Raw genomic sequence first — 23768 nt, forward strand, 5'->3', positions numbered from 1 at the left:
TCTACACTAGAAAGCTGTACCTCTTTAACTATAGGGTATAATTAGGTGATACAACCCCCTAGACATGATTATACTGGTAAAACTATGCTTGTAATGTTATAAGCTTATACCATCAAGAAGGATATAACAATTTCAGGGGGAAAATCACACCCCTAAGCAAAACAGTTGTATTGGTAAAACTTTAAAGGGAAGACTAAGCCTAAATGTGTCAGACTGGAAGAGGACCAGGAATTGGAGAAATTTAACTCTAGCCTTTTTTGTGGTAGTGTGAAATTTTGAGTGCATGAATGCAAGAGGGGAAATCTATAGATCCTGTGAAATGTTAAACTTATGAAAGTACTTGCCTGAGATAGCTTATCTCAAACTACTAAATCAAGTTCACCAAGCACAGCTAACTCTTCAGTGGTTCTTAAACTTTTTTATTGGTGACTCCTTTTACACAGCAAGCCTCTGAGTGACTCCCCCTCCCCTTATAAATTAAAAACCATATTTATTTAAATTTAACTCTATTATAAATGCTGGAGGTATTCTCCCATTCTGTCTCAATGAAAATGGCATAGATTTCCTCCCACTGTATTTTAGTTTGAGCTCCTCTGAAGCATGAGGGATGGCCACAGCTGGAGATGGGACATTTGACAGGGAGGACCAAGACTCTGAGGTGGTACCAAGCATTCTCTCAGGTGCTTGTCTGGCTGGTTTTTGCTCACATGCTGTTTGTAACAGATCACCATATGTGGGGTTGGTAAGGAATTTTCCCCTAGGTCAGATTGGAAGTCACCTTGGTGGTTTGGAGGGGGGGAAGGGATAGCTCAGTGGTTTGAGCATTGGGCTGCTAAACCCAGGGTTGTGAGCTCAGCCCTTGAGGGGACCACTTAGGGATCTGGGGCAAAATCAGTACTTGGTCCTGCTAGTGAAGGCAGGGGGCTGGACTCGATGACCTTTCAAGGTCCCTTCCAGTTCTAGGAGATAGGATATCTCCTTTAATTTTATTTTTATTTTATTCATCTTCCTCTTCAGCATGAGGTGCAGGTCACTCACCAGGATTATCTGGGTATATCTCACTTTCCTGCCATTGCAAAGGCCTCGAGGACTGGTGCACCTCAGTCTCTCCTATTCTCTGCCTGCAGCACACAATAGTCTAATCTCTTGAGGGCTGTAATATTTTGGTCTAATTCTGGTTGTGGGGGTTGTGTGGGTGCTGGATGGTGTTGGTGGCCTGCGATATACCTGAGGTCAGACTATATGATCTGGTTGTTCCCTCTAGCCTTAAAATTCTATAACTACAATGATACAGCTAGTATCTTATTTTGAAGAACATTTGCTGGCCACTGCATAAGAATGCAGGTAGACAAAGTGAAGTCAAGTCTCTTGTAAGGTAAACAGAAACTCGTCTTGCCTCAAGTGGGTCAGTGGGATAGAGTGCTCTCTTTTCAAGTGAACATTTATATTTTCCACCCAGTTTCTTCTGTACATACACACTAAAGAGTTAGTTTTGTTTTTTAAAAATACCTCTTTTGCACGATGCACCTTTGTAGCAGTGCTTGTTCTTTAGGATACACAAGCCACATTTACTCTGCCAACAGCTATCAAATGTTGGGCTGCTTGGTAGAAAAAGCTTAAGGTAAAATGCTGCATTCTCCACTGTTATTCTATTACGCTAGTTTTACAGACCGGTCAAGCTTCAAGAACACAATAAAAAGGGACATGTATACACAATAAGGATGCTCTACACAACTTTTTACTCTGCTAAAGATAACAGATATGACAATTAGCATTCACTACAACTTGTTTTAAAAAGAAGTGTACATTCAGTGCTTCTTGGAGGTGCTGCAGACTGCCAAGAACAGAGATCTTGCTCATACACAACTTGCACCAATTTAAAATCAGATTTCATTAAACAATACAAAACCCTGTGCAGGCACTCTTAATTGGACTTATTGATTCATCCTGTGACTCAAGTTTACTTATCTAAGCCAGATTTAAAATGAGTCATGTCCACACATGCAACTCACTCAGCTTTAAAAATCATATAATTAGAGACACAAGGTGGGTGAGGTAATACTTTTTTACTGGACCAACTTCTGTTGGTGAGACGAGCTTGTGAACTACACAGAGCTCTGCTTCAGCTCTGGGCCTGACCCAAGTTTGCACTGGCCTAAGAGCCTTGTTCTCTTGAGACTGGTTTCATTGTAGCGATGACAGGATTTGTAGTAGCAGTGGCTGGCGCCTGAGCTGAGCCAAGCCAAGTAAACATACTGAAGACTGTGAGATTAATATCGGAGTTCTTCCAATAATGGAATGCGGGTCAGTTTAAGCAGTTTCAAAATTCACAGGATATGACCTCACATTAATTCCAAGATGCCATATGTTAATAAGCTCATCCAATGCATTTCCTAGAATGGTGATGTGGATGGTTCATATATGTAAAAGAGTTTAATGTAAAGCAGGCTTTAAGAAAATCATGGAAACACTATTTTGGAAGGCTGATGTTAAGGGTAAAGTAAACTCCAATAAAATATCTTGTTCTCTCCAGACAGAACATAATAAGATAAAATGAAGTAACCAGCTTTTTGAAGGTGAAGCATGTGGAATAGAGAAATAGCCTGCGGATTAATGAACCAGCTCTATCAAAACTAAATATGAGGAAATTCTGTCAATTTGGAAGAGAATCTTTCAGTTAAACTTTCCCAATTTTACAGCATCTAAGTTTTTGTTGAATGCTTAGGAAGTCTCACTAAGGGTATGTCTACACTACAAGCATTACTGCGGCACAACTGCAGGGCGGGAGCTAGAGCCATTGAAGTGCAGACACTTCAGCAACAAAAGGGGTTTTTCCCATTGTTGTGGTAAATTCACCCTCTTGAGACAGTCGCTAGGTCAAAGGAATAATTCTTCTGTCAGCACAGCTGCATCTACAATGGAGGTTAGGTCAGCTTAACTACATCGCAGAGTGTGAAATTTTGAGCGATGCAGCTAAGTTGGCCTAAGTTTTAGGTCTATACTAGGCCTATTTCTCTTGAGTTACACATATAGTCACTGCCCTGAAGCAGTTCCATACATTATCACTCTGTACATTGTAACAGAGTATAGCAATAATTTAATATATTGAGTCACTAAAGTAGGTAATTATTCCAAAACTATCACTTGTTGCAATTTGAAGAATGCTCCATGTACGTAATTTCTGTGGCAGCTTAGGTCTTTGAACAGATCCTTCATGATTCCCCTCAAAAGCGCGACTGATGTTGAGTTCTGGTTAATGTTTGGCACTACAGATGTTTAAAACAAAAATTATGACTTTCTGAGTAATATAAAAGAGGCAACTAAATGTTTTGACAAGCTTTTATTGTGAAATATTGGATTTAGAAAAAGGTACAAAATGTCAATCAGATGTGTGTCAATACAGTATTTCAATAGTCTATACATGTGGACAGCTGAATAGCTTCACTGCAGGATGCATATTTAGACATACGATCTAAAAAGGGACTGCAATATTCACAGACTTAAAATACATAAATAACTTGAGCCAAAGTGGCAATCACCTGTCAATGTTAATTGACAACTAAAAACAGGCTAAAAAGCACATTACAGTACAACATCTCTCTTTCCAGATCAACATTAAAAGAACATCAGTTCATTAGGTCAATTCGCTACAGCTCCAGGATCGCATTCCTCAGGACTGGGATTCGAATTGCTAGTTTACAAACTTTAAAAATTAAAGTTAAAAGTTAGGTTACAGAATAAAGAGATCAAGTATTTAATTGTAACTAAATACTGTGAAGCCCCTAAATGTTTTTAGCATTGGGATCTATAAAGCTCAAGTATAATATTGAACTTTTCCTTAAAAAAAGACAATTTGTATTGCAGCTCAAGGAGGTTTGAATAAGAATCACTTAATGGGATAATTCATCAATTTGATGTGCATGGTTCTGAATTGGATTTTAAAATCCACATGCACCATGGACTGGTGGCCAGTAAACTGGAGAGAAAAGCCCCCAGTATCAAAATATTATTCTGAACTAATGAAAGTCAGAAAAAGTCCTAATTTTTTTTTTTTTTTAAATCTCTCAATACAACTAACATCCCAATAGGATAGCAGCAGCATTTTCTATACTAGCTGTATTAGTAAGTTTAAAGAACAGTTTTTATAAATTTACAAAGTTGATCTTCATGTACAAAAAAAAATCAAATACATCTTCACTGTAAGAAACAAGGTAGCTTGATTTTTCCAAATTATAATTATGCCATAGACTAAGTCTTCTCTAAACTGCTGAAGTTGTTCACAATTCAGTAGCATCTGGGTAGACAGCCAGAGGACTTTAGATTCTAGTCCTTCAAGCAGCAAGATATCAGACAACAAAGCTAGCTGAAGTGCAAGCAGCTCCCAAGTCACCAAATCAACATCCACATCTGAACTAGAGCTACCATCTGACAGACAACTGACTATTCCAAGTTATGCTGGTTTAGAACTTACTTTCCTAAACAGTGTACCCCCAGTTACACGAAGTTGTTTCATCCTACTAAGACACTTGTACTGATGTCTATTAGGAGCAGAGCTAAAACGGAACTAACTGAATATAAAAACAGAAGATTCCATTCAAGGGGTTGAACAATAAGCTTTCATTTGACACCACATCCATTCCCTTTATTTATGTACTGACCATTACAGTTTTGGCTACGGTTTTCTCGATGTGTATCTTTACTAAACTAAGTACGTGTCAATCTAGTTACTTAATTTTTAAAAAGTGACCATAAGTTACAACTAAGTACAGTTAAAACCAAGACAAACTGAATATGCAAGTTTTAAAAATAAAGTAGTGAGTATTAACTATACTGCTAATTCAGGATATAACAGTGGGAGTACAACGCTTGCTATGAAATTAAAAAAAGTTAGCACTGGGCCAACAGGAAAAATACATAAAGCATTATAGTCTAGTGTGGCAAAAAACATACAAATTGTTTATTTAGGAAGTGTTTGGCATAATAAGCACTAACCAGACTCAACAAACCCCACAGATGCAATCTAATAAGGTTAAAAAAGTCAATACACACTGTCCATCAATTAGCTAGTTCTTAATGCTGCTTCAAGCACTGCACTAGCAACTTTGATCTTTGTTTTTGATTCCTCTGTACACACATTTATATATACACAAACATTTATTAAACATGATCTTAAAACAAAAACGTTATGTACAAAATACCAACATTCCTATAAATAAACAGTTGGAGAAAGGCACTTGCAAGAAAAAAGTCTACAGTAAATCTTACAAAAAAACCACACTTTGCCTCTGGTACTGTACAATAGATAATCTTTCAATAAATTCCTATCACAAGAATGTAAAACACTAGTTACTCACTTGTTATCACTAAGAATATAACTGTTACAATTGTATTTACACATATGTATACATCTTTTGAGTTTCATTTAAGAGCACCATGATTTCCATCCTAAACGTCCTATATTTTAATACAAAGCAAAAGAACAGTTGCCAGAACCCAGTGTCCATATTCCTATTCCAAAAGCGTTGTCCTTGCAGATTTATAAACTTGAAACTGAACTTTTGGCCAAAGTTAGCATAGTTTAAGGGATTCAGCTGCTGCTTTGAACTCTGTAGAAAGTACACCTATTTTGTTATTGCATGATGTGTTTTAAAGAGAGCACTGCTGTATTACCCCCTCTGCAATTGTTAAATACTATTGCTGGCAAAAAAGTTCCCAATATAAAAAAAAATAAAATAAAAAATTTCTTCAAGCCAGTTGAAGTACTTTATCTGAACAGTTTAACTAAAAAGCTGCATATTAGTTATAAAAATGTGTAGGAAACATGCCAAGTAATCTTGTGTGCAAAAATATTTTTCCACTACACAGGATTTTAAGGGCTTCACAGAATTACTCAAATTTACATTGAGTAGTAATCCTCATGTAAGTAACCAGTTCCTCATGGAGATGTTAGTATACTTCCACTTTTATCAAACTTTTTACCCTTTGACAATGCGGCAACCTGTTTGAGTAGTTCTCTGTTTTTGGCCTGTAATATAGATAAAAAGAAAGATTTATAGAAACACTTTCTCTTCTGTTTAAACATAACAGAAACACTGTTCAAAAGTCCTAATAGTTACTCTTAATTCCAGTTCTATATCCATCAGTGATACACTGCAGAAAGAGATCAATAAGCTTCTTGAATAGGAGGGAGCAATTATTCAACAGTGCCATGCACAACTGTCTTGCTGAAGTTATGAAGCCACCCCCGCGTGACACTTCTATTCCTGAGAATAAATCCACATAATGGCAGAAGTTTTCAGCACAGCACAGGTATTTAACCTCCACATCTTCCACTAGTTTTATAAAGGAAGATATAAAGCCAAATCCCTCACACGGATTTGCAAAATCAATATATCTACTGCATGGTAGATAGATATTTCTGTTCATTCTAAAATTTATAAACCGTTTCAGGTTTTCCTGCTGCTTAAACAGTTGTACTTTCAATGTGGGTTACATCATTGCAAAATTAGCTTCTTGCACTGCAATAAAATTGTGCAGTTATGCTAGGTCATTATATCACCTAGAACAGGTATACCAGTGTTTCTTAAAGTATGAGGTATGCCCCTTGAGAAGGGGGGCATGAGGAACTACCTGGGGGGAGAGGATGTGCCTCAATTGCTCTAAGAAAGTATCTATCAAGTGGTTACGTCTGAAAAGAAAACTGAAGATAATGCAGGTGTAACAGAGAGAGAGAGAGAGAGAGAGAGAAAGAGAGAGCGCGCGCGAGTGAGCATGCGAGCCTGAAACAGGTCAGAGATGGGAACTGACCCATCCATTTCAATGACTGGTAACTCATGCAAGGATGACCGTGCACAATGGTTCTATTTAAACTATTTCATTTCTCAAAGCAAATATACAAAATATTTTGACACCCGCTCTATTAAAACTATTTTTAAGTATTTACCTGCAGTTGTTCCACTGTTTCCTTGTGAGCTTTTTCCATACTGTTCATTTTTGTCCTTAAATTAGACTCCTGGTACTGAAAGTCTGCCTTCAACTCTGTCAACTAAGAAAAACAACTTCTATGAGGATATTTTGGAAGCCTACCTCATACGTATTTTTAACCAACTCTTAGATCCATAAAATAATTTTTTTGAGGCATAAGAGTGTCTCTCGGGGACACTGACTACTTTCTTTATTTCCTGCTTCTTGTGCTGAAATGGTTAAAAATATCTTACAGCACAAGTCAAATATCTCTTTTACATGTGAAAGTCCCATTTGGGAACTGGATATGGAAGACTAGTCCTTCAGAGTATTTTCAGACATTGGATCACCCTGATTTACAATACTCAGCTTTATTTTCAGCCATGAGACTTGTCTGACAGGCTTTAGCTAGGACACTAGCACAAAGCTGTTTTTTGGGCAACAAATCTGAAGTACAGTCCAAAACTGATGTGCCAGTAGAAGAGGTTTTAGAACAAATTGATAAGTTAAACAGTTATAAGTCACCAGGATCAGGTGGTATTCACTCAAGAGTTCTGAAGGAACTGAAATATGAAACTGCAGAACTACTAACTGTTGTATGGAACCTGTCACTGAAATCAGCCTCTGTCACAGATGACTGGAAGGTAGCTACTGTAACACCAATTTTTAAAAAGGGCTCCAGAAGAGATCCTGGCAATTACAGGTCAGTGAGCCTAACTTCAATACCAGGCAAACTGGCAGAAACTCTAGTAAAGAACAGAATTATCATACATAAACAGGATTTGTTGGGGAATAGTCAATGTGGCATTTATAAAGAGAAATCATGCCTCACCAATCTACTAGAATTCTTTAAGAGAGTCAACAAGCATGTTGATAAGGGTGATCCTGTTGATACAGTGTGCCTGGACTTTCAGAATGCTTTTGACAAGGTCTGTCACCAAAGGCTTTCAAGGAAACTAAGTAGCCATGGGATAAGAGGAATGGTCCTCTCATGGATCAGTAAGTGGTTGAAAGACAGGAAACATGATCGGAATAAATGATCAGTTTTCAAAATGGAGAGGTGAACAGCGGGGTTCCCCCAAGATCTGCATAGAGACCCATGCTGTTCAACATATTCATTAATGATCTGGAAAAAAGAGGTAAACAGTTAAGTGGTAAAGTTAGCAGATGATACAAAATTATTCATGCTAGTAAGTCCAAAGCGGACTGCGAGAAGTTGGAGGAATTTCACAAAACTGGTTGACTCAGTTAACACTTAATCCTGCCATGAGCACAGGGGACTGGACTAGATGACCTCTGGAGGTCTCTTCCATTCCTATGATTCGATGACTGGGCAACAAAACAGCAGATAACATTTGACATTGATTCGTGCAAAGTAATGCACTGGAAAAAATAATCCTTACTATACATATACAACAATGGGTTCTAAATTAAACGTCACTACCCAAGATAGACCTTTGAGTCACTGGGGATAGCTCTATGAAAACTTCTCTCAATGGACAGCAGCAGTCAAAAAGTCTAACATATGTTAGGAACTATTAGGAAAGGGATAGTTAAAATATCATAATGCCACTATATAAATCCATGGTGTCCCCACACCTCAAATACTCTGTCAAGTGCTGGTTACCCCATCTCAAAAGAGGACATAGTGCAAAGATCAAAGAAGGACAACAAAGATGACCAAAGGTATGGAATGGCTTCGATACAAGGAGAGACTAAAAAGAGTAAGACTGTTCAGCTTAGAAAAGAGATGACTAAATCTATAAAAATCAAGAATGGTTGGAAAAGTGAATAGAGAAATGTTATTTACTCTTTCACACAATACAAAACCAAGGGTCACACAAGGAAATTGATAGGTTTAATACAAACAAGAGGAAGTACTTTTTCCACACAGCGCACGAATAACCTGTGGAACTCATTGTGATGGTCAAAAGTATAACAAGGTTCAAATAAGAAATGGATAAATTCATGGAGCATAGGTCCATCAATGGCTATTAGCCAAGATGGTCAGAGCACAATCACAAGCTCAGGACGTCCCTCAACCTCCGACTACCAGAAGCTGGTGCAGAAGATGGGTGAATTACTGCATAATTGCCCTGTTTTGTAAACTCCCCCAAAGCCCGACTACAGGCCATTGTTAGATACAGGATACTGGCCAAGACGGACTATGGTAACAGTTAATTATCATAAAGCTATAATTTACATGGCAAATATCTACAGAGACATAATAAAATGATTCTGAAGAATAAGTCTTTCTATTATATCTCATTCCTAAATGGAGTGTAAATTCCAAGAGATCTATAATTGCCACTGCAAACACTACATTGATAGGAGAATTAAATCACAAGTGAAGTTTATATAGAAAAGTTACTTATCTTTTAATTCTCTTCTGAAGACTACCTTACAGGTTTCTTGACCCTGGGTCTCAGATACCAAGCATGAAACAGGGAGAAATAAGTGCTTTAGAGGCGTACTGATCCCCAAAGGCAGTGGGCAGAAGCACAAGCCTTGTAAGACCTGTAGTGCCACCCTTGAACCCTTCTAGTCAAGTTTGATTTATCAGGAAGTGAAGCCTCCCAGAGGCAAATAAGCCAGTCATAACAAAAAGGTTGAAAAAGCAGTAACCTTACAAAGATTCCCCTCCACTCTGAATGGAGCTGGGAAAGTGAAAATCCTGCAAGATGACATCTTCAGGGATGCAGAACTACAAGTAATTTTTCATCTTCTGACACCAGCTATGTAATATTCTCAGAACAGAAATTTTTCTAAATCTCCTTGTGGAACCCAGATACTTGCAGGCAAGGAGACCTACAGACATCCATTTCTGAGGCAACAGCTCTTGGTACCTTGTCACTTGCATATAAAAGAACACCTTCAACCAGTACTGGCTCAGCCCCACTTTTATCCACCATCTTTGAGTTCCTGGTATGTGTCCTGTGGACTACATTCAGTCAGTTCCCCAGTATTTAATATGTCACTGGGCCATGAAGGCCTGACAGTTTCTGATGTGAAGGATAACTGTCTGATATTTTCTCTAGCCATGGTTGTCTTGACCACCAAGCTTTTCACTGGGATGGGAGACATTGCTGGTAGAGTCCTGGGCAGTATGTACTTCTCAGCAACGTTTGACGCAAAAGAAGCATTGTGAGTTGTCTAACACACCTTTGCCAAATGGTCCAAAATAGGATGCAAGGATATGGCCACCCTATTGGATGGATGCTCTTGTTCCATGTATGTACTAATTGTGGCCCTTGTAAATTCCTGGACAGGTGCTAATCCAGATCCCACCAACTTTCTGCATTAGAGGAAGTCAAATACTTATACAGCATGTCTTGTTACTCCTCCAGTTAATCTGTTCTGCATCAAGGAGGCAGACATTGTATCCCTGACCAACATCATGCTTCTACTAAGACAGCAAAGTAGTGAGCCAAAGGGGCACTTTGGCGCATTAACTATCTCAAAAGGCATCAACAATGGCTGTGCCCAGACCCTCAGCACAGGAGCTGTGGGGTTTGTGTACTGCTATTAAAGGCCAGTATTTTGTTCGTTGAAGGAGCCAATCCTGGGGTACAGGTATCAAACTCAGGCTTATCTGGATGAAGGATCAGAGTGATGGCACTACACTGTACGAAATCACCAGGGGGAACATGGCTAGGCTGCTGAAGACACCATGGAGGCCCCCCAAAGCAGTCTTCCCAGTCCTGAACCAATGTGAAGAGAAGATGCCGCGGTCTATGATGTGAAGCTGCCCGAAGTCTTTGGAAGTGATGAGTTGAAGGGCAGGTAGCTCTCTTCTAGTGTCTCCTGCTAATTATTTGTTTGAAAGAAAATTCCTAGTCTGATGCAACAGAAATCAGTACCATAGACATTGAGCACTGAGACCTTGATTTGTGGTAGAGTCCTTGGATTTGGATGGGATGAAACAGAATTCTCCCCCCCCCCCCCCGGGAACTAGTTTGCTGGGCTTAGAGGGAAGCAAGGTCTGCACAGACATGGGCGCTGCAGGCAGAGTCCAGGTGGTCAGAGGCTGATTAATGCTTGTATTTCTATTTTTTTTCCTTCAGAGCTTACCAGGCTGGCCACATGCTGGACTTATGGAAGTCTCTGGGGAGTGCCTTAAGGAGGGCTTAAAGAAATTTCTCACAGTGCTTAGATGCACAGGGTAAACATCTGAAAGCCCTGCACATATTGTCCCACTACTTTGAATTATTAACTCCAAGGCTGAGGATTCTGTGAATATGATCATTTATAATGGACCTTTCAGCCAGATACTGGTCTTCCTTCCCACCCAGGTGCTGAGGAAATGGATGTTATTCTGAAAGAAATTAACACCTGAAAAAGCTTTGAAGTTCAGAGACCTATGAGATGCCAAGAAAAAGGTTCTAACAACAGCAATACTAAGGCACTGAAGCACAAGTTGTCAAAACAAAAACTCAGGCCAAACAGAAGTTTCTCTATGATCCCCAGAGACTGGCAACCTTATCAATGCTCCTAGGGAAACAGAGGCCACAGGGTAAGAAAAAATGTGAAGACAAAAATATATTCATAACAGTTAGGTACTGAGTGTTTAAGAGCTGAAGAGGTGCAGCTCCTGTGGAGAGCTATCAATATCAAAAAGCAACTGGAAGGTTCTGAAAGTAGTGGTTAAGGCACGGGATATCATACCACCACTAGCTGAGGACTACTTGTGCTACTATTTGCTACTGCTGACCTAAACCTTGGGGAGTTCCAGCTATTTTGCATTAAGGCGCCGAGACCCAGGAGGAGAATCCTCCACAGAGGAAAGTGAATTTGCATTTTCAAAAGTAGAATATATTCTATACATCCTCTGCGCCTGAAACTTAAAGTAATGAATAGCCATATTTAAAATGGCTCAGCTAGCAATTCTGAAACAAGGATTTTGCAATTACAACATTAAGTGACAAATAAAATGTAGCAAGAGCCTAATCACTGCCTCTAACACAAGCATTGTCCTCTGCCTTGTCAATCATTCCAATTGTGAGCTGCATTTTGTCTGTTCTAATCTACACCAAACTGGACCTCCTAGCTAATATCAAATATCTTCTTGGTGAGTTATGGAGAAAATTGGACCAGTGAAGAACTGTATTAAAACAGCTCACAGTATTATATATACACACTCTGTAAATGTTTAGCTACAATATCTACTCACGGGTCGTCTTTTAGTTATTTGATTATAGTGCTTATGTAAAAGGGCTAATTGCACCAACAATCACTATTCTAGAATTAAAGATAAGTGTTCTGATAAATGCTTGGAACTCAAATCACCACCAAGTTAAGAGTACATGAAGTGAAATCGAAGGGGGGACATATGAACATTAATGTTAATAAATGGGACCAGCTAGATTAAGTACTGCATTAGCTTTCAGGGGGTACGTCTACACTACGAGATTAATTCGAATTTAGATAATTCGAATTTGGGAAACAGATTGTATAAATTCGATTGTGCGCGGCCACACTAAGCACATTAATTCGGTTTTTAACCACATTAATTCAGTGGTGTGCGGCCACACTACCCCATTAATTTTAACCACATTAATTCGGTGGTGTGTGGCCACACTACCCCTAATTCGAATTAACAAAATCGATTTTGGTGCTACTCCGCTCATCGGGGTGGAGTACAGAAATCGATTTTAAGTGCCCTTTAATTCGAAGTAACTGGCTCCGTTGTGTGGACGGGTTAAGGATTAATTCGGATTAACGCAGCTAAATCCGAATTAAAGTCGTAGTGTAGACCAGGCCAGGGAAACAGTTATTTAATTCAAATTGTACTGCAGGAAGAAACTATGCGCAAAGACCAATGACTCCAGAATATAAAAACAGAGCAACAAAATTCAGTTTAGTGTTTGGCTTGTAAAAAGGGCACAAATGCACGTTACTGTGTGCCCACTCCTACTGTTCATCTAAGCTTCCTCACACTGCCCTTTTTGTGTTTCACCTAGATCAAATTTAAAGAGTCAAAATGTAGTTTCAGTTTCCCTACTGATTTATGGCCTCCCACTGACTTCAGTGGGAATTTGACAAGACTCTTCAGAGGGCAAGCATTAAGGGACTACCAGAAAAGGTAATGGTAGCTTTTGTATTATGAATTGGACTGCCCAATTCATTTCACTTTAGCCACTGAATAGCTAGAGATAAGGACTTTCTAAGCATTCTAAAAGTGGTCCAGATTAATTAGTTTAGCCTCAAAGATTCAATATACCAATACAAGATCCTAACATTGCAGTCCCAACAGCACCCATTTACACCAGACACAACCTTAAACTGGCCAACAAGTCAGTTGCTTAAGAGATGAGCTTCTAATAAAGGTTTAGCAAAATGAAAATATTGGGGACTGTTTTTAAGACAGTACGCTGCCTGAAAGGTGGGTCTCTTGTATACATTACGTTCAGGGAGAGTTGCCTTACAGCTAAAATACATCCAAGCTGTGTAAGTCTGCTACTTAACCTTTTAAAAGGACAATTTGGTACTGTTATAATCTCTATTCACAAAACAAATTTTTGGTATTAATTTTGTTTTAACATTCAAACAATGGTAAGGTTGACAGCTCCTTGAGTCTGCAAGATACAAGAAAAAATTTAATAAGGTCTTAAGCAGCTGTAGCCTTTACCTTTTTATCTTTTTCTAAGATAGTCTGATCTCTTTGCTGCAAAAGACGTTTGAGTGACATCACTTCTTCTTTCAACTGACTTATGAGGACAAAGTTGTCAGTTCCCCCACTGTCTGTTGACTGATTTATAGAGCTACTAAAATTTAAAAAAAAAGATGCCTGTTACTTGTAACATCAACAGAATAACACATTTTTCAAAGTTCAAATTGCTTAATTAACAATTCCACAAACATCCTTAAGGACTAATGCAAAAAAAGTATGTACCTGACAGAAATGGATGCAACCTTACTAATGGCACACATTACATACACCTGCAGAAATATAATTGAGTATTAGCTTTGAGGGGGTCAAATTCTTCTTAAGTGAAGCAGCCTCTTTGTACATTTATTCCAACTGTTGATCAGAGACAGAATAATTTATTCAGTCTCACACATTTAGGCCCAAAGACATTTCTAGATACATCATCAGTTTCAAGCACCAGATTCAAAATCTGTGTCCTTCTGAAAAATCACTGATGTCAGAATATTCTTTGTTTGGTAACCGTGGCCTTATGCTCTACTTTTGCTTCCCTTTTCCCAAAGCAGCTAAAAAAATAGGGACAGTGCCAGCTTTCTACTGATAAACATTCGACAGACTGACAGCACTCTGCCATAAAACCCTAAAAGTTACTAGGATGAAAGTGTAGTTTTTCGCCTTTCTAATCTGCCAAACAAAAACAGCAACTGGCAGCAAACCGATGGTCTACTTGGTTCAACTATCTCAGCTGTAGAATATAACTTTACCTATCTCCATTGGATGGCTTGGATTCCAGTTTGGGTTTTTTCTTTGGAGTTTCATTCTGAATAGCTGCAGAGGATTTATGGCTGAAATCAAACAACAAATATTATAAATCAAAAGCAGTAGAACGGTCTCAGACTGCAGAAACAATCAATCTACTACTATTTACATATAAAATGACTCATACACATAGAGATTAGTCTTGAACAATCAGAGATGCAAGTATGAAAAAAAATTACCTTTCAAATAAAGAATACAAGATTCATTTGCTAAAAAATTCAGAAATGGGCAGTGTAATTACCTCTGTTTCCACATTCCCTGATCTTGTTCTGGACTCAGATTGCTGATTCTGAAATACATGTAATTAATACACATTCAGCAACAGGTCAACTTCCATTACCACTGTCTGTAACTGAAAAAGCATCCATATCTAAGTTTTGTGCAGCAGAGCAGCTCAGTTTATACATTTGTAATTGGATGGCTAATTAGCAAGGCACCTAGCAAGCACATTTGGGATTACTCCTCATCAAGGCCAGGCTCATTTGAAAACAGTCTTTAAACTACTGCATGCTGTCGTAAGGCACAAGGGGCAGAGTTAGGGTTGACAATTCAGCCTCGGTTTTAGTATTTCCTACTTCTGCCAACTTTATATTATTTTAATACTTGACATTTTTGAACAGAACTTGATTGATTTTTTTTTAAGTATAAATTGTATCTTCATTCATTTCCAAGGTAAGCTGACCGGAGAGCACAAGTGAAATGGTTACGCTCAACATATGTGCAACTTAGAAGACTGCATTGGATGAAACTGAGCTCCTGCAGAGCCCTATTTAATTCATTACACACTTTAAACCTCCACGTGCACTGCTCTACCAACAATACTAATAAAACTGGATAGGGCAAGTTGATGGGAAACCACAGAGGCAGTTTACACAGGAAGGTGCCTGTCGATTGGAGCTGTCAACTCTGTTTAAGTTTGGAATTGCTTATATTTATTAAAATGCACGAATACATGCATACACACTGAAGTTCTTTTCTTTATGACACCAAGAAGTTATTTGAAAATGTTTTATTTATTAGATATTTGCCACGCTCTCGTGAAATAAGATTTGACCAGTTATATCTTGGGTAAGTCAAAATGGATTTTCATCAGACATTGTAAGGCACCTATCCTTCCGAATATTAATCTGCTTGCCAAAAGTCACTTTTTTCTTCTGACTGAGAGGTATAATGGGAAAATTGCAATTTATTTCCCCTCCCCGGTCTTCATTTTCAAGAGCAGTTGAACCAATTTTCCCCTTAAGCTTTTTTAAAAAAGCAATTTTTAGTTAGATCAGACCTGCAAAAGTTTAAGCTTAGAAATTAGTAAGAATGTCTTTAGCAACTGAAAAATGAAGTTTGTAATGAAAATGTTTAGGGTGGCCTTAGGAATCTATGCACTCCACCTATAATTTTTCATTTTGTATTTCTCAGATTAAACAATGTTATAAAGAGGTGCTAAAGTAAAACTATTTCAAGCCTACACTTAACACCTGTATGATTCTTACACCAGTGTCCTTTTAACAGAATGGTAAAACAAACACTAAATCCTTGGAAGCAGCTGCCTACAAAGACTGGTAAGTGTTTACAAGTGGACAAAACTAGAGCTACATGACAAAAGAAATTGGTACACTGTTTAACCCACAGCCAGATAGCTGCAAACACTCTGAAGCATGATCAGAGTGGGAAGTTTAAAAGTAAGAATTAAAATGACAATAGCATTGCCCTGCTACTGACAGGACAGCCACCCATTGTAGGGTCTGAGGCCTTTTTCTGCAGCCACATTAGAGGAGCAGCTGCCATGAGCTAAAAAGCAGAAAATCACATCCTCACATTCCATCTAAACAATGAAATATCTGTCTGTTAAGACGGAGATCCCATCCTAATAGTACCCACCACCACCATATAAAGAAACAGATCTTAAGATGTTTAAAGGAAACTTTACTTGATAGCATTCTGTCTGGCAAGGAATCATTTAACAGTTGTGACTGTGAAATCTATATTTCTTTATTGTTTTGTCTTTATGGTCCTTACTTCTCTATCATTTATCTGTATGGTTTCTGTCTGTTTCTTTGATTGTTTCTGTATGTTGCATAACTAATTTTGCAAGATTTAAATCAACTAAGGTGGTGGGGTATGATTGATTGAAGAATTGTTTTGTAATATGTTAAGATTGGTAAAAGAATTATTGTGTATAGCTAGGGCCCTACCAAATTCATGGCCCATTTTGATCAATTTTACGGTCATAGGATTTTAAAAATCGTTAATTTCATGATTTCAGATATTTAAATCTGAAATTTCATAGTGTTGTAATTGTAGGGGTCATGATGCAAAAAGGAGCGTGGGGAGAGGGAGGTCGCAAGCTTATTGTAGGGGGGTTGCCGTACCACTACCCTTATGTCTGTGCTGCTGGTGGTGTCAGTGCTGCCTTCAGAGCTGGCTGGCCAGAGAGAGGTGGCTGCTGGCCAGGAGTCCAGCTCTGAAGGCAGAACAACCCACAGCAGCAGCACAGAATAAGGATGGCATGGTATGGTATTGCCACCCTTACTCCTGCGCTACTGCCTTTAGAGCAGCCGCCCCTCTCTGGCTGCCCAGCTCCAAAGGCAGCGCAGAAGTAAGGGTGGCAATACTGCAGCCCTCCTACCCCCCGCAGCCACCTTTTGGGTTAGGATCCCATTTGAGAAACACTGGTCTCCCCCATGAAATCTGTATAGTAAAGGATAAAGGCACAGAAAAGACCAGTTTTCAAGTTCTGTGATGCATTTTTCATGGCTCTGAATTTGGTAAGGCCCTAGATATAGCTAAGCAGGACTCAAGTTTAACTATATAAACTGGGGGTCCAAAAGGAAGTTCTTTGGAACCTACTCCAGGACACAGCCCAAGTTCAGAGCTGCCAGACCTCAACACCCTGTCAACCATGTTGTGCAGAAGTTGGAGGAGCTGCAGATGACCTGATCTTGATTGGCCACGAGGAAAAGTTCATCTGCCTTATTGGGAGTGGTGAGCACTGAATGCTGTGTGTGTGTATTCTATTTTGGTAACTGTTAATAAAGAGATTAAGAATATTACTGTGTAAGGCTCTTTCACTGGTAAAAGGCCTCGCAAACCTGTAGAAGATTACTCCCTGAACCCTAGGAACTGCGTAAGGGTAGGTGCCTTTGGCCCTAGGAAAGCGTGCAGGTGCCTAAATTAACCGGGTTATGCCTTGAGCCCATGGAAGGATAAAGGTGGGGTGCCTTAGAGTGTGCGGGTAACACCATGAATGTCAGTCACCACTGGATATTCTGGCAAGAATTACATTTACTATAATAATTGGGGAAAAATCAGAGGTGAAATGCTTCTAGCCCAAAGATGGTGCCATGACATCATTTATCTACTTCTCAGATAAGTAACCCCATTAGCATTTCTAGACTTATGGGCAGTTTCAACATCAGCTGGTAATTAGACTGCCAAAAGGTTTTCCTTTCTACTAAGTCAATTCTAGTCCATTCCATTTATAGCAATACCGAAACTCTGCTGGATTTGTGGAATAAATTCACAAAATGTTATTCCTATTTTCAATTCAGTAATGTAAACAGCTACTTTCATTTCACTACTAATCCTGTCACATAAAAGTTACAAGATTTTTCAAGTTCCATAAAGTTTTACTTACTTGTGATGGCTGCTGCTGTGACGATGATGATGGTGGTGGTGATGATGGTGTTTCGAATGATGCTGGTCTTTCTCAGCAAGAGACGAGGATGACGAATTAGAATGTGAAGACCCTAGGCTCTTCCTCTGTTCCTTTGTCTTCTGCAGTACTCTCTTGTAGGACAGTGTACAAAGCCAACACAACAGCTTCCCATCAACCTTTTAGGAAAAAATTCACAAAAAGTAAGCAACTGTACTTAGTGCTAGGAGAAAGATAACTCTAGAGGAAAAACTCTTACTCTGATTTGCACAGGGATAATAGATAATTCTAACCAAACCAATTAAGACTCTTTTGGCTAAACCTTCACAACCAAATACCACTACTGGGACTCCAGAATATGGATTTTATTCTTTAACATACATAAAAAAGTTAGAAATATACACAGTAACAGTCCATATTTGTGCCACAATTTTCTTATTTACTATACACTGTGGGACGTGGCAATGAAGGCCAGTAGTTACCTTCTGCAATAAATGAGACCAATGAAGTTAACTCAATATACTGCATCATCTTTTCTAGTTAAGTTACACTTCTGAAAAGTGAATCATCTCTTCAGCATTTTAGTTGCCTTGTAAAAGTGGCTATATAATATGTGTTGGACATATGTCAAATATTCCTCCCCCAATGCCAACACCCCCCCCACACACACAAAAAAAAAAAAAAAAAAAAAAAAGGAAAATCCCTACTCCTAAGTAAATTTTTACTTTAGGCATCATGCAGCCACTCAAGTCTTCTTTACTCAGGGCAGCATCAGACTGCCTAGACCAGCTGCAATACAAACCAAGTAAATTATTTTTTAGCAGTTAAGGAGAAAAGAAGTCTCTTGTTGACAGCACTGTTCTGGGATTCAATTAAAAAGCGTGATCACCCATAATGTCATTTCACCACCACTTTCTGGACAAATGGTTTTGGCAAGTGCCCCTCTAAGAAATTAAAATACACAGGTCTGCCGAGAGCAGTCTCTTTCCTCTCTTCAGTCATATTCTATGGTTAAAAGGAACTCTTGCAAACTGAAGGATAGGACAAGATGGAAGTGACAGATCCAAGCTAAGGAAATTTGTAGTGTTGAAGGTTAGGGGGAAAACACAGACTACTCAACTGCCATGGTCAGATTATTTTTAGTTTATAAAAAGAGAATGAATTTATTCCAGAATAAGTCAGTAGAGAAGCATCGAATCGCCATGACTCAAAAGTTTAATACAAAATGCTATGTCAGATCTTTATGTTAGAAAGCCTAATGCAATTCTCTTTATACCCTGTTGCTACTTGTGAAATTAACTCCTGCTATTTTTTTAAGAAGGAAATATTTCAAATTGTATCTTTTGTTTTCAGACCCAGCCTTTACAGTACCACCACAACAAAGCATACCTTCCTTCTTCCCTCCTCTTTGCGATCAAAAGCACATTGCTGCTTGCACTGTTCACACGTCTGAGGCGGTCCATATTTCTTTTCTGAATTTGTGCAACGCTGGCATTTAGTGCCAATAAATGCTGCAATAATATTACAGTACTGACAAGGCTTGGGCTGAAAAATAATGGAGAATTAGAAATTAGTACATTAAAAATGCTTAACAAATTAGCACTATAATTATTAAAATAAATCATGCTTCTAAACTAATCTTTAGAACTTGAGGGTAAGAACAGTAGAAAAGTTTGATATTTAAATCAACGATGGCCCTCGTTTTGTTTTGTTTTAAAGTGATGCTAGCTCAACTGAGACAAAAATAAAGAGTGTTTTGCACACAAACTTGCATACATGCTCTGTGAAAGAAGTGCACACGTTTTTTGGATGTTGCCTTCTCCAATTTACCAGGTCAAACATTTTTTCTGTCGAGAAATCTACCTAAACCTAAAAAGAGTAATTAGATCATTTGCACTTCTCTGAAGGTTTCTGAGAACCATGAAGACCCTTCAGATACCCAAGGGACTTGAGCACTGCAGAACTTCGAAGCACTGCAGGCACAGGCTTCAGATATAATGCCTGCTCCTACATCCCTATGGGGAGTAAAACAAACCTTCAGCTAACTAACGGTCAGTTAATTGAGTTTAACCTTTACTATAAAATTAAGCCAATAAACACATGCAATTAGAAACTAAAATTACGGTAATCAGTTTCTAAAAAATTCCTTTCTAGTTCATATATGACCTTATTTTGCTTTGAGGCGGTTTCCTTTTTTGATAAAGTATTGCCCCAAATGTTGGTGCATCTATATTATGCTTGGTGAGATGTTTTACAACCCTTTAGAACTTCCAAAAGAGATCGTACTTTATCCAGTTTAAGTTTATGAAGAGCTGGGTAAATTACATGCTGGTAATTTTTACACTGAACTAGTACAATAAATTGAATCTCATGTAAAAATGTGTTAATCTAAGGGCATAGTTTACAAGATTTAAGTGCTTCTGTTCACATGAGAAATTGCTATGCATTACCAACAATGCCTTCTCTAAAAGCATACAGTGCAATTTAACGTAAATACTGTTCATGAATATGGACTCAACTATTACATGCAAAACTTTTCTAACACAGCACTAAGGGCTGGTCCACACTACCCGCCTAATTCGGCGGGTAGAGATCAATCTTCTGGGATCGATTTATCGCGTCTCATCTGGACGTGATAGATCGATCCCAGAAGCGCTCCCCCGTCGACTGCGGAACTCCTGCTCGCCGAGAGGAGGAAGCGCTGTCGACGGGGGAGCCTGCCTGCGCCGCGTGGACCCGAAGTAGGTACTTTTAGTTCGATATAGGAAATGTCGACTTCAGCTACGCTATTCTCGTAGCTGAAGTTGCGTTTCCTATATCGATCCCCCGCGCCAGTGTGGACCAGCCCTTAGTTACAACTAAAGATGAGGAAATATAAATCATTCCTACAGTAATATTAACCAGGCCACATTACACAAGCAGAATTTGATGGTACGCTTGACAGCACGTGGAGTCAACATTCCTTCGGAACCTTCATTTTTGTATTATGTTAATAATGGAACCTTCATACTGCATAACCACATTTTCACATTGAGTCACTCATTAAAAAAATACCAAGGGGACACTAAGCCTCTCAGATAGCTAGCAGCATATCTTGTCAAGTGAGCATTTATGAAAACATGCAGGGATTTACTGTGTACATATAAAATGCACACAGACTTTAATTTCCACTACATGTGCAGGATGAACAAGTTTCAATGATTCATAACTATGAAACTTGGTTGTGAATTGCCCTGAATGAATCGTTTCAAACTGAACCATTTTTTAAATTTTGTGGAAAAGTATGCCAATTTTTCTAAGTGGGAAAAAAACGCAAATAGCTGAGGGCTTTTTCCTTAAGTTTTTCAGAGGATTTTTCTTAGGTCCGAGAGTAAGCACAGAAACTTTCATTCCAAAAGATTAATTTTTCAGGAAAAGTGTGCGTGTGTGTAAAAATGTCTATAACTGAAAATATTTTACAATCTTAACTAGTGACAATCTAAATAAGCTTATAATACCAAGATACATGCTATTCTTTGGAACATCTTTTGCCTTTGTAGACCAACTGAAATTTGTATGTATTTTTGACAATGAACTGCCAACTCACCGTTCCAAACTGCTTCACGTTTTGGGCACATTTCTTGCATATTGTGTTAGTTTTGCTAGAGAGAAGATTTTGCAGTTTACTTTAACAACAAACAAAAACTTTCAAATTCTTTCCCATATGCAATTACCATATAATATGCATGCAAACATAAGTTACACCCAATGTCTAGTTAAAGCAAACCAAGTATGGAGGGAGTCTGCCTTCTTTTATGTTTATATAGTACATTTGGGGCACTACAGAAAGCAAGTTATTGTGACTGTGTTTAATGCCAACTCACGGAATTCACTTCCAAAAGCCTAATATTTTCACTGACAATTATTTGCATTATTGCAACACATGATTTAAGACACAGCTTTTCTCTGCAGATATTATTGATAATCAACAGCAATGTTTGTGGATTTGAGATTTTAGCCACACACATGAAGGAAGTGTTTGGTACCAATTTAATACTCCTTTCTGAAGGCTGAAATAGTTTCAGAACACATACATACCTCTCTTGTTGGAATTCTGATCGGCAGTAAGTACATTTTACCATGGGATGTGCAATTCGACATTCCTGAAAGAAAATATCAGTAACTATTTATCAAAGCAAACAACCATGACGTTACAAGTTGATCTCATCTGACTTCTTCAAATAAGCTTTTATATATTGTTATTTTATACATCCACTATGCACTATACATTCATGCTTGAGGGATTAAAAAAACTACACACGCAATAGTTTATCCTACAACTTGCTCTCCACCATCTAGTTTTGTAGCAACTGTCCCATGTAACAGATTTAATAAAGAACAAAACCCTTTTCCCCCCCACAGGAAGCAGAATGCAGAAAGCGTGAAGAGGCTATGACATTTATCATAAAACACAAAACGATTTTTGAAGTAGGGATGTTTAAAACCCACTATTATCATTTTCTTCCAGGTAGAGCTAAGCAGAGGATTAGCGTGACTAATGCTCAACACTGGTGTGAGGGTGAAGGTAAGTGCTAGTATTTAACCATAGCCCAGAAGTGACCCTACCCCCTGGCCAGCCCCAAATGGTATTGCATCCTGGCTCACTCAGGGTGTAGCTCTAGGCAAGACCGGTGAGCAGAGCCTGATGCTGGGAGTGCAACTGGTTTTGTAAAGTGGTGCGAGAGCTCGCATTGGCTCATCCCTTCACCAGGGCAAAAAGGTCCCTTCGGGCATCATCCGAAGCTGGGGGACTTCCTGTCCTGAACAAGGTGCAGCCTGAGCATCACAGACAGGGAGCGGATGTGGTAGCGACAGAAACCCCGTGCCCAGTAACAGCCCCCCTCAGCCCCTCTTCTTCTTCCCCCGCTCAGGCCCCCCTTCTCCTCCTACTTCTTCCCCTCCCCGGCTCCCCCTCAACCTCTCCTCTGGGTCCCCTCTGCTCCCCCCTTCTTCCTCTCAGCACCCCCAGCCCTCTCCCCAACCACCCCTCAAACCTACCCGTCCCGCCTCGGCCCCCAGGCGCACCCGCCACCCCGCGGGCGGGAGGAGCCCGCTTCCCGCAGCCCCGCGCTCGGCCCCGCCCCGGGCGGACCTTGCAGAGCTGCTGGCCCTGGGAGAGCTCCTCGAAGGGGTAGCGCTGGTTGCACTTGGTGCAGGCGTACAGAGCCGGGGCCGCCGCCGCAGCCATCCGCGCCGCCGCCGACAGGGAGGGCGCGAGCTGCGGGGAGGGAGCCGGGCGAGGACAGGGGAGGGAGGCGGGGCCGACGCCAACGACTCAAGCCCGCCAATAATCCTCCAGCCGCGCCCGCTGCACCGCTAGGCCCCGCGCAGAGCCTGGGCCGCGAAGCCGCTTCCTTGTGTCGGCATCGGCGTCGCCCCGCTGCCAGCCCCGCCCACACGCACCCCAGCCAATCAACGCCGCGCGCCAAGCCAACCTTCAAACCTTGTAACCCAATGGCAAACCCCGCCCGCTCCTGCAGTATCCAATCAAAGCTCGGATTCGCGTCCTGCGGTTGCCATTGATTGGATCTCTTTCCCCCTTCCTCACTGGCTGCTCCGATTGGCCTGCTCAAGGCCTGTTCTGATTTTTCATTGGCTAAGAGGACACGCGAGCATTCTGACAAAGACCGTCCTCTTCCGCCGCCCGCGAGA

The 23768-nt window shown here is 39.8% G+C and overlaps 1 protein-coding gene across 1 annotated transcript; it reads right to left on the reverse strand.

Annotated features, from left to right (window-relative positions):
• Positions 1-3337: 3337 nt before the first annotated feature.
• FAM76B (family with sequence similarity 76 member B) lies at positions 3338-23404 on the reverse strand. Its single transcript, XM_024217144.3, has 10 exons — positions 23209-23404; positions 22155-22219; positions 21664-21718; positions 19467-19622; positions 18060-18256; positions 14670-14717; positions 14374-14454; positions 13592-13727; positions 6944-7045; positions 3338-6025 (listed from the first exon to the last, which is right to left on the reverse strand). The coding sequence occupies exons 1-10, from the start codon at positions 23302-23304 to the stop codon at positions 5936-5938; spliced, it is 1026 nt and encodes a 341-aa protein (XP_024072912.1). The 5' UTR covers positions 23305-23404; the 3' UTR covers positions 3338-5935.
• Between the last annotated feature and the right edge of the window lie 364 nt (positions 23405-23768).

This window comes from Terrapene carolina, unplaced genomic scaffold (genome assembly GCF_002925995.2).
Source record: "Terrapene carolina triunguis isolate 2854851 unplaced genomic scaffold, T_m_triunguis-2.0 Scaffold97, whole genome shotgun sequence".
Taxonomy (NCBI): Eukaryota; Metazoa; Chordata; order Testudines; family Emydidae; genus Terrapene; species Terrapene triunguis.

Bases quoted from the DNA above. Each gene is read 5' to 3' on its own strand.
- FAM76B (XM_024217144.3), bottom strand. From the start codon at position 23,304: ATGGCTGCGGCGGCGGCCCCGGCTCTGTACGCCTGCACCAAGTGCAAC. The intron at 19,623-21,663 runs GTGAGTTGGCAG...ATTATTTTTCAG, and splicing joins ACGTGAAGCAGTTTGGAACG to CCCAAGCCTTGTCAGTACTG. The intron at 18,257-19,466 runs GTATGCTTTGTT...TTTTCCTAAAAG, and splicing joins AAGAGGAGGGAAGAAGGAAG to GTTGATGGGAAGCTGTTGTG.